Genomic DNA, 10,505 nt, shown 5'->3' on the forward strand with positions numbered 1-10,505 from the left:
AGTTTTGTCGATTTGTCTTGTGTGAGTTGTGTCCGAATGGTTTAAAAAAAATACTGTAGCAAGAAGCACACCAAGTGCTCGAGAAAATGCTTCAAGAACCTCTTTGTTCTAAGTATCTTTTTTTTTATAGACTCTAACCTACGGTTTCTATGGTCTGGTAACAAATTCTTGGTGAGAGTTAACTGCTATCATTAGGGAGAGTTCAAAGAGGAAAATGACCAGTTCAATTTTGTCAATGGTGAGGTTGATGTTTTTCAAGTTGATTAAGTACAACCATATTGGAAGATGTGATCATGAAGCTGGTGTCATGATTTGTTAGTTACCGTCAAACATAAGTTTTCTAATTTCGCAGATTGTGATGTGTTATGCTATATGTTGAACATAGGTCCTATGCGGTGCTCAACCAAACACTTGTGTAGGTTGATAAAAGTCATAAGGCATAACTAGGTCTAGAAAATAGTATGTTACTAAGAGTGTTGTGTTGATCTTGAGTTCTATATCTACCAAGCACATGCGTATGCTGCTGATTTATCTCATTATTCTATTGGTATTTGTACAAGGTTCTGCTGGGTTTAAGATGCCGAGTATGAATGTCTGTTAAGTTATTCTGCAAGTTAAGTCTTAAAAATCTGGGTATATTTTACTTTCAGAGAGCATCTAAAAGTTGGAAGTGGAACTATATGCCATGAAGACCAACATAAGAGAGTTGGAGGGATGGTTGAAGTGGTGATTGTGATAAGTGACTTGCTAGAGACAACTCATCATTGCAGCAGATCATTCAACGGCAAAAAAAAGGTTTGTTTAAGTCTCAAACTAATACAATAGCTCAAAATGAGATGTAACGTATGATTGGCTGATTTTTAAAATGTTGGATTTTCCCAGGTTTTATACTTTGACAACTTCTCACCTTCGATCTGTTTTGGACTTCCCAAGTCACATATGGTTTGATCTATGTCAATCTGTTTTGGACTTTTAGTGTCAATCTCTTAAATTTCGACAGGTTTGACCAAAGATTTTGTTGTTGTTGGTGTTTATCTCTCTTAGATTTTCAGCTATGTCCCTGACCTTGCAAAGATCAATAGCAGGCCTAATATTCTCCTCTAGTGACTTGGACTTCCATGGAGATTGCTTATCGGTTCTTGGCTACACGTAAAGACTCAAAGAAAGGGAAACTTTCTTTTTTCGGTGATCCTCTTGCCTTTCTTCTCAAGTCCACGCCCATTTCTTTTGATCCAGGCCCTTCATTTCATCAATACAATCCAGGACGTCCATTCAACCCTAAAGACATGAGTATCTTCTCAGCCACCATCGTCAATGCTCCACCATCAATGCCAAACAGCTAGAAACTCCAACGTTCTCCTCCATTACTTCGCATATCTAGTTTCCTTTTCTGCGTATTTTATGACCGTTTGGTTCAGCATTTTGTATGGACGTATTTTCTAAGTAATAAAAAAAATCGGTTTGTCGTTTGCTTCAAAACATCGTCTTGTTCTTGTGTTTCTTCTAAGTGTGTCTGGTTTCCCTTCACTTGGCTGATTCGTTGAGTCTTTTATCTTTGTGCGGATTCTCCTTAGATAAAGCCTCAAAACCGGTTACTCAATTCACTTTCATCACCACCACCTCGACACTTCCACAAGTCGTCTCGTACTAGTGTGCTCACAAGTGCGGTGTGAGTCCATTCTTGTAACACTCCCTCGCATTTTCAAGGAAATCAAAAAGTTTGTAGGGTACTCAATCAGAAAGTTTGTGACTCCATAGTTGTCCAGTTGTACTCTCGTATTCATAGTTGAACTTTTGCATTTTTTTGTATTTCCAGTTGGACTATAATATAAATTGTTAATTAGTAGTTGACCACAAAATTTATCACTATTAATTAGCATATACAAGTAAAGCCATAACACAATGTTCATAAAAACTTGGTTTTCACCTCTTTTGCTTCATTTGAGGTGATCACTTACTAAGTCTTCCTCATACTATAAAGAATGTTTTATGTGAAAACGATAGTATGTATTAGAAAGTGATTAATTCTTGTATTGTTGATTAAACATAGTTCTTTAATAGTTCAATATGTAAAGAAATTTGTATAAACCTTAATTATCATTTTCATATTTTAAATATAAATGCAAATCTAAATATATATTTAGTTGTACCTAGTTGAACTGAGTATTATATATTTATGTTATCTAAATATTACCCTCTATAGTTAAAATGTAATTTTGTGTGGTTATTGTTCATTACCTCTCAAAAATATAATAAATAAATAAACAATTACGAATTACATAGGTTGTTCTATTAACATCTCTTACTTTTTCTAGTAACATCTCTTACTTTTCTAGTAACATCTTTTACTTGTTCCATTTCCGGTGAATAATTAGCTGGAGTTGCAGAAGAAGATATGATGAAGATGACTACAAAATTACAATAATATTGTTCATTAAAACGGATTTATGGACGTCACTAAGCAAAAGAACGTTATGTACGTACACTAATCTCAAGAACGTTATGTACGTATGCGTTCATATGTACGTACACGTTTATATGTACGTACACGTTCGATTTTAGGTTTAATGAACCCGAAATTACCAGAATATCCTCGTCTTCTACCTCTAACATACGACTGAAAACCCTAATTTCTCCTGCCTCACTTTATTTTTTCACGATTTATGTCTATTTTTCTGGTTTCACTTGTGGGGTTTTTACTCAACTATTATAGATTTTCATCTCAACATCTGATTTCTAAATTAAAAACCTATAAAAAGTGAGTTATATAGATCCCCCAATAAGTCTATCACAACGCTAGACTGTCTTTGCCAGCTCAAACAAATTCGTATTATTCTGGTAAGACTTTACAGCTGTCAAAAATGCCTACTAAATCTACCATATACTAGAAGTCTACCAATACAAACAAAGTATACTAAAAATATCTGTAAAGGATGAGGTATGTCGCATAAATCTGTCGCAACAGGCCATTAGTCTACCATAAATATCTTTTGGGTCATATTGACTGTTGAAGGTGTATATCAGATATTTTTGGTACACTTAGTTGTAGTTGTAGTGTTGGTACACTTATTGATATCTATCGATTCATCTACGTCCACCGATAAGTGTACCAACACTACAACTAAGTGTACCATCTATGTTGACCGATAAGTGTACCAGCACTACAACTAAGTGTACCAAAAATATCTGACGTACACCTTTAATCAGTCACCTATATAAATGTACCATCAAAGAATCGGTAGACTTTATCCCAGTTCCCAAAATTTTTTTTTTCTACTAATGGCATTACCCGTAATTACCTTTTTATCAACACTAGTTTCAGGGGTAGTATGGGTACAAAGTTTATTCTAGTAATTACAAACTATTGTATGCTACTTTTGTAATAAGGAAGCTTTTATGTAATATTCTAGTAACTCTCCCTAAATTTAAAGAAAAAAGTAGGAGTTTTCATGTCTTGCCGCAGAAGAAAACGAGCCCTAAGGAACTATGGGTTCTTCAACTTGGCCTTCTCCTTTTCCAACCCAGCTTTGACATCAGACATCATCACCTCAAGTTTCTTAACTTGTTTTTCAAGTTCCCCGATCCGAACTTCAGAGACACGATGGTTCTTCCTGTCAAAGCAAACCTTCCGAAGCTTCAATCTTAACCATTGCAGATTGAAACCGACTTGAGTCAGATCAGACAAGTCCTTGGAAGCCTTGCTTAATTGAGACTCGGAGAGATCATGTAGAGGCTTGTAATAAAGTGTATTAATGATGCCTAAGAGAATGTTCATGTACGTTGTCCTTAGTTGCTGGTTTTGCAATTTAAATTTCACTGCAGTTTCTGGATGGTGCTGAAAAATCCAATGCATTAACTTCTCCTGCGAAGGGTCAACAATGAAGTCATGGACAACATTTTTACTTTGTGTCTCCATATGGTTCCCCATTTGTATTCTTCGATATTTGGTTCCCCAAGTTTAAGAACACAAAGCTAAAAGAATTAATCTTTAGGAAAATCTCTCAAAACCTAAAGCTCTCTTGTTCTCTTTTAAACTCTTACATTATGCAATAACTCTGCATCTCCTTTTATATAAAAACCTTAGATAATATTTTCCTAATTCAATTAGGAAAACTAACTTATCTTAGATAACTCTAAGACTCAAATATGTATTTAGCTTTTCTCCTAAATATACTCTTTTGGACCTCAAGCTATTACTAGCTAAGTGCTCACTGCTCACAACTCCTTTTTTATATAGTAGCAAATAAATATGAAAACTTTGCAGTTTTTAGATAAAATCGAATCTAATTTAGTGAATCTTCCTTTGATTTCGTGAAACTACCAATAAACAAGATTTCATATATAGTCAATAATTTTTTTGTTTTGTTTTATTTATTTTTTTTGAGCGAGAAACTATGAAGTACAAGAATATTTTGGGTTTGATAGGTAAGTACGTGGAAACGAAAAAAGATGAAATAAAAAAATTGGCTTTAAATTTTCCGAAATGAAGGAATTGTTGGATTTATCACTTAAATGGATTAATGGAAAAGTTGCAACTTACATTTGTTTGGTGGGCTGCAATTTATAAAGAAAACTTGATTCGTTAGCATTACGTTCCAATTCCTCTTCAACAAAACCATCTCAAGCTTTGGCTTCAACCATTCAACATTCAAACCGGCTTGTGTCAAGTCAGAAAAACCCTCTGATTCTCTGAAGCGTTGCCTTATTTCAGCATCTTTCATATCACGCGACTTCTTGTGGTAAAGTGTCTCAAAGATATCGAAGAGAACGTTTTATCTGATTTGTATCTGGACGTTGAACATTCATTGCAGTTTCTCGATGTCTTAAAAAATAAATTTTGCTAACGTGATCTGCGAAGATAAAACATTGAACATTCTGTTGGTTCCTCCACCATATATATCCCTAATAATTCTGATCTACTAGGCATATCCATAAATTCTTAGAAAAAGTTTTGTTTGAGGTTTTTTTTTTCGCTTGATGCTACCGCAATCTCTTTATATAGGCAGCGTGACACTTAGGCCCTTAGCAAATCGAATCGAATAAGTGAATCTTTCAGATTTAGTTTTGACAATAAAATCAAATTTATATATTCACTAATTTGGCAAATTATAAACTTCAGGTGAACCAAACCATAATGGGAAAATAAGATCATAACAGCTCTTCTCACTTCTCTCGTAATATTTTACATCAATGGAATTATTTTGAACCCGATTTTTATTGATAAAAGCCACTGTGAAGAAGAATTCACAACAAGATTTTTATACGACGAAAAAGCTGAAAACATAGCAAACTCAACGATAAAATAAACCCTTGGGAGATCTCTGACAAAGCTTCCGTTGTTTAACCAGACAAGCATGGATAATTTGGATGATCTATGCAACACCAATAATAGATGAAACCGCTGCTCTCGCCATAAGATGCTTTACGTCAAAGTAACATTTATTATCATACTATTGACATCGACCTTAAGTGTAAGTGGATGGGGATATAACCAGGGGTGGATCTATGTAGTGATGGGGTGGGGCACGTGCCCCATGCTACTTGTTAAAAATTATCTAATACATTTGGTTAGTTTAGTTACACAGTTTAATTGTTACCTAGGTGCCCCATGCATCTTTTTTGGTGAGGAGTTCCAATCCTGACTTTCATCTTTTTTTGTTGCCTTTTTTCCTACAACCAATGTTATTTTTGTTATGTTTACTTACATGTTAATATTTTTTTCTACTCTAAATTATACTTACATTTAAATAGTTAATTAGTATAATATATATTGTTGAAATCTATCTAAATAAAGGATTTTTTACTAAAATTAATCATATGAATTCAAAAATAATACATAATATAACTCTTGCATGTAACTTCTAAACATTTCTACAATTCTATATATTAGTTTTTAAGATTTTAAATGTAGATTTGGACTCTTCATTGTTGGACCTTCGATTTGATATACTATTTATCAATATTTTACAAATTTTACCGTGATTACGAAAGGTTATATTGATTATTATTTATGATTTTTCGAATTTTTTTGTACATTTTTTAGAGTTAGAGAATAAAGTTGCAAAAAAATGATTATTTAAAAGGTTAATATACTACACAAAATCCTTATATAATAAATGTTTATATATAATTTTCATTTAAATATATGTAATGTGCAATTGAATATATTATAAAACCAACTAAAATAGTTTTTAAATATACAAAGAAAATTAAATTTGTTTAATATTTTATAATATAAATTTAATATATTAATTATTAAATAATTTGTGCCCCACATCAAATTTCTTTCTGGATCCGCCGCTGGATATAACGTATGTTGTTTCCTATGGAAAACATTTGCACATTTCATACATGAATAAAAATTACTCTCATGTATAGTAAATCTAACATGCATGAAAGATGTGCAAATTACTCTCATGTGATTTCCATTCACGAATGTGATTTCATTCTCCATGAAAGATGTGCAAATTCTCTCCGCAGAAAACAAAATTCGCTATATCCCCATATACCTACTTATACTTAAGGTCGTTATAAATGGATATGATGATCGAAAAAGGTTACTTCCTCTGCAAACCTTGTTACTACGAGAGCAGATCTTGAGTGTCACATAAAGGACTGTCACTTCCAAGTAGATGTACGGTGTGCTTAATTACCAAGTTTGTGAGCAATCATTTATGTGCTTAATTACCAAGTTTGTGAGCAATCATTTATTCTTAGGTTTACACCCAAGAGTAGCTCCACGGTGGTATCTATGTCTGCAAAATAGGTAACTATCATTAGCTACTAAAATTGAATGTAATTTTACTTAAACAAGACTAACATTTTGCTCTAGATATTGTGAGTATAAAGAGTTAAAGTTTCACTTGAGATCTACCTAGAATATCGATGTGAAGAACCTCTCCCGGCTTGGCGATGTGGAATTGATCATAGGAAGAATCGAAATGGTAAATATCGCTACAAGATGGGACTTTTTTTTGGCTAATGTTTTCACATCTTGAAGATTTGGATGGTTGTGATAATGTTCTTCTTCTCCTTTACTCTCTACTTATACAGTTATACTATACATAAGAAGATTCAACGTGGGACGTGGCTTTACATGGTTGTCTTCTTTTGATAATATAAAAGATACGTAATATATTAATCTTTTCAGATCTTGATATTATAATAGATCTAGATAGTAGATACAGTTTGATTCGTGCCAGCTTCTTTATAATAAAACAAAAAAAATCACATTCAATGTTTTCACGTCTCGATAGAGTCTTATGTCGGCAAGTCTTGATTTGAAATCATGAACTATATATTAAATCAGTAAATCACATTTGGGTACCAAATAATGAGTTGGAAAGTTGCTTATGGGCTTAATATGTAGCAAGCCCATTCTCTGTAACAAATCCCGTAACCAATTAAATACCAATAGGCCCAATACATATGAGAAAGTAAAATTATTTATTACAAAAGCGGCTGTGAAGAAGAAGGCAACGAGCTCTGTTTCTTTCTCAGACGAGACATGATGATCCAATAAACAAATCCTGCGATGATGAAACTGAAAAACAAAGCGTTGTCGTAAACAACGACGAACCCATTCGAAACCTTCGACAAAGCTCCGATCTTGTGTAGAAAACCAGGCACGACTGGGATTATTCCGGTGACCAAAGCCACTATGGCTGCAACGTTATATCCCTTGGTATAGTAATAATCCCCGGAGGGACTCAAAGAGTACAAATCTCCAATGTTCAGTTTCATCTTCTTGATCAGGTAATAATCTGTGAGAAGTATGCCTCCGAGTGGACCAATAAGGGCTGAGTACCCGATGAGCCACGTGTACACAAAGCTCTCACTAGATTTGAGCAATCTCCATGGCTGACACACGATTGCAATAACTGCTGTCAAGAAGGCTCCTCTCCCGAATGTGAAGAACTTAGGGTTTAGATTCACAAGCGCATTTGCTGGGCCGACCACGTTTGCTGCTATGTTTGTAGTGAGTGTGGCTAGGGAGATTCCGAGGATAGCGAGTATAGTTGTGGCGAGGCCTCCGATTTGATTTAGAAGCTCAATAGGATTGGAGATGACTCTTCCAAAGATGATGCTTGTGGAGGAAGTAACAGCTACACCAACGAACGTGAACAAACCCATGAAAACGGGAAGACCAGCTTGACCAATGATCTGATCGGTTTGGGATTTGGCGAACCTGGAGAAATCAGATATGTTTAAAGATAGAGTTGCCCAGAAACTTATGTTTGCGGTTAGCGACGGGAAGAAGAGAGTCCAAAACTGAGCAGAGGTTAGCTTGGATGACAAGGAAAGCATGTGACCAAACCCACCGGCTTTGATATAGGACCAGACTAGGAGACAGGAAGTGAGAGTGATCAAAATTGGAGCAGAGTACTTTTCGAGATTTCTGATTCCGTCCATTCCTCTCCAAACAATACAAAGCTGAGCCAACCAGAAGACCATGAAACAAGAGAACTCAAGCGGAGAAGTACCAAGCCAAGGTAGTGTATGAGACAAAGCAGAGTTCTTAATGTGACTCGGTAATAGCAAGAAGATAGCTTCTCCTCCTATCCATGTCTCGATACCATACCATCCACAACCTACTAATGCTCTGAGTAGAGTCGGGATGTGAGCTCCATGGATGCCAAACGATGATCTAGCAAGGACAGGGAAGGCGATACCGTACATAGTGCCAGGCTGAGCGGTGAGGACGAGCGTCACGAGTAGTATTAGGTTGGCAGTAACCACTGTTGCTATCCCTTGCCACCACGCCATGCCAAGGTCCACTAGGCTCCCAGCGAGGTAATAAGTAGGCACACCAACAACGAGACCGATCCATAAACTTGACATGTCCAACCATGAAAACGTTCTTTGGCTTGGTGTTGTCGGTTTCAATTCGTCATTCGTGAGGGATGGGTCGAATTGGGATTCGTCATACTCCAAGTCATTGAATTCTGAGCCGGTCATCGCCGAGAATCTTGAGCGGATGTCACCGGATCGGGTAGAACACAAGTTGCCAACACGCCGGTTTGAACTCAAGTTGTGGTTGCCCAATTCATAGAGTTTGCGACTTTTATGTTGCGAGTCAAATTTAGACCCAGAAGAAGTGTTGTGGCTTGAAACTGTGGAGACATGCTGATAAAGTTTAGCTTTCGTCTGGGATAATAAGTAAGAAATTGAATGCCGATTGTGATAGTGGGGATGAAGATTGAAATGGAGACCACCAAGGCTTAAGCAATTTGATACCATCGCGTCTTCTCTCCTCACACAGAAGAGAGAGAGAGAAGAATGTGTGATGGAAATTGTGCGTTGGTGTTTGTGTTTTAAGTCCTATGAGAAATATGTGGCTGGGAGATGAACCATGTGGATGTTTCGTCGCTCTCAGAGTCTCATTTTTTTTTCCATATTTTTTCCTTTTAATAATAAGATTCTATTTCCCTTTTTTATTTAAGCCAAATAGATAGATTCTCATGTTCATGTTACTCAATTCGTTGACTTTCATTTGCCTACTCATTGAGTCGAAAATTTCTCAACTAAAGAACGTGAGTTGATCCCTAAAGACGTGTATCTTAGCTATAATTTTCTTTCTAAAGCGTATTTACTACAACATACATGACAGTGACATAGTCTCAAAAACAACTCGAACACTTGTTTCTTATTCTTATTTTACCTAAGAACAAAAGAGCCACATTGACTCGTATACTATTAATAACAGGAACAGAGTAGTTCATAGAAGTGTGACCAACTTTTTGGCCTCTGGCGAAGATGTTATTCTTTCAAGCGATCAATCTCTTTCTCCCACTTCAGACCAAACATTTGACGCCCAAAAGGAGCGATCAGGTTGTACCTAAAAACCTGCCCAGAAACAAGAGACCACATAAGCAAACCATTATACATCGCAAACAGAATCTTGATTTGTAGTTTGAGTACTTGCCATGTTTTTCAGCAAATCTGACCTCTCTTCCCAACCCGATTGGTCTTCCTCGAGTTTCATTGTCCATGCTTTCTTCAGTGTAACTCTCCATTCTTTTGCTTTGTTTCTTATCTCTTTGTTGAGTTCCACCCATTCAGGAGCAAACCCGTTCTTGTTCAGAATCCGATACAATGTATCCTCAGCTGGGTCTCTGTGAGGATTTGTGTGGAGGTTCAAGAGTTTGCCTTTACCGGGTAAGTTCTCAAAGTGGCCTTCTTCCATCGAGTGCCATATCATTTGCTCAACCACGTTGATTATGTCAGTCTCTGACCTGCAACATCATCCTATGTTAGCATCCGTTACAAGAATGTCAGATCAATAAGATATCTCACGAAACGAAGAAAAACTCATTTGGGAGATTAACCAAAATGCCAGAAAAAAAAGCAACAAGCTTAGGCTTTCTCTGACAAACAAATAAATGTCATAGCAATATAGGATCCACAATAAAATAGTAAAGCTACTGCGCAATTGTGTCAACAAGGAAAAAGCCAAAAGACTTCCCGGGAGTGATACCATACTTCAAACTTTCACGTTTTTTTTT

The 10,505-nt window shown here is 35.9% G+C and overlaps 3 protein-coding genes and 1 long non-coding RNA gene across 5 annotated transcripts; all 4 read right to left on the reverse strand.

Annotated features, from left to right (window-relative positions):
- Positions 3,485-3,928, reverse strand: LOC104737813 (MATH domain and coiled-coil domain-containing protein At2g42465). The gene has a single exon (XM_010458076.1). It carries the CDS (start codon positions 3,926-3,928, stop codon positions 3,485-3,487), a length of 444 nt encoding a protein of 147 aa, XP_010456378.1.
- Positions 5,133-7,134, reverse strand: LOC104734376. 2 transcript variants are annotated; one of them, XR_759255.2, is made up of 3 exons: positions 6,875-7,134; positions 6,575-6,755; positions 5,133-5,670 (listed from the first exon to the last, which is right to left on the reverse strand). It is a non-coding gene; the product is annotated as an uncharacterized LOC104734376 (long non-coding RNA). The 2 variants fall into 2 exon arrangements; XR_759254.2 differs by lacking the exon at positions 5,133-5,670 and having other exon boundaries at positions 6,574-6,755; positions 6,875-7,120.
- LOC104734377 (purine-uracil permease NCS1-like) lies at positions 7,337-9,329 on the reverse strand. The gene has a single exon (XM_010453933.2). It carries the CDS (start codon positions 9,238-9,240, stop codon positions 7,450-7,452), a length of 1,791 nt encoding a protein of 596 aa, XP_010452235.1. The 5' UTR covers positions 9,241-9,329; the 3' UTR covers positions 7,337-7,449.
- Positions 9,760-10,186, reverse strand: LOC104734378. The gene is made up of 2 exons (XM_010453934.2): positions 9,896-10,186; positions 9,760-9,846 (listed from the first exon to the last, which is right to left on the reverse strand). Exons 1-2 carry the CDS (start codon positions 10,184-10,186, stop codon positions 9,760-9,762), a joined length of 378 nt encoding a protein of 125 aa, XP_010452236.2.

The sequence above is a fragment of the Camelina sativa genome, chromosome 13 (assembly GCF_000633955.1).
Source record: "Camelina sativa cultivar DH55 chromosome 13, Cs, whole genome shotgun sequence".
Taxonomy (NCBI): Eukaryota; Viridiplantae; Streptophyta; class Magnoliopsida; order Brassicales; family Brassicaceae; genus Camelina; species Camelina sativa.

Bases quoted from the DNA above. Each gene is read 5' to 3' on its own strand.
- LOC104734378 (XM_010453934.2), bottom strand. From the start codon at position 10,186: ATGGAAGAAGGCCACTTTGAGAACTTACCCGGTAAAGGCAAACTCTTG. The intron at 9,847-9,895 runs GTTTGCGATGTA...GTTTCTGGGCAG, and splicing joins AAACTACAAATCAAGATTCT to GTTTTTAGGTACAACCTGAT.
- LOC104737813 (XM_010458076.1), bottom strand. From the start codon at position 3,928: ATGGGGAACCATATGGAGACACAAAGTAAAAATGTTGTCCATGACTTC.
- LOC104734377 (XM_010453933.2), bottom strand. From the start codon at position 9,240: ATGGTATCAAATTGCTTAAGCCTTGGTGGTCTCCATTTCAATCTTCAT.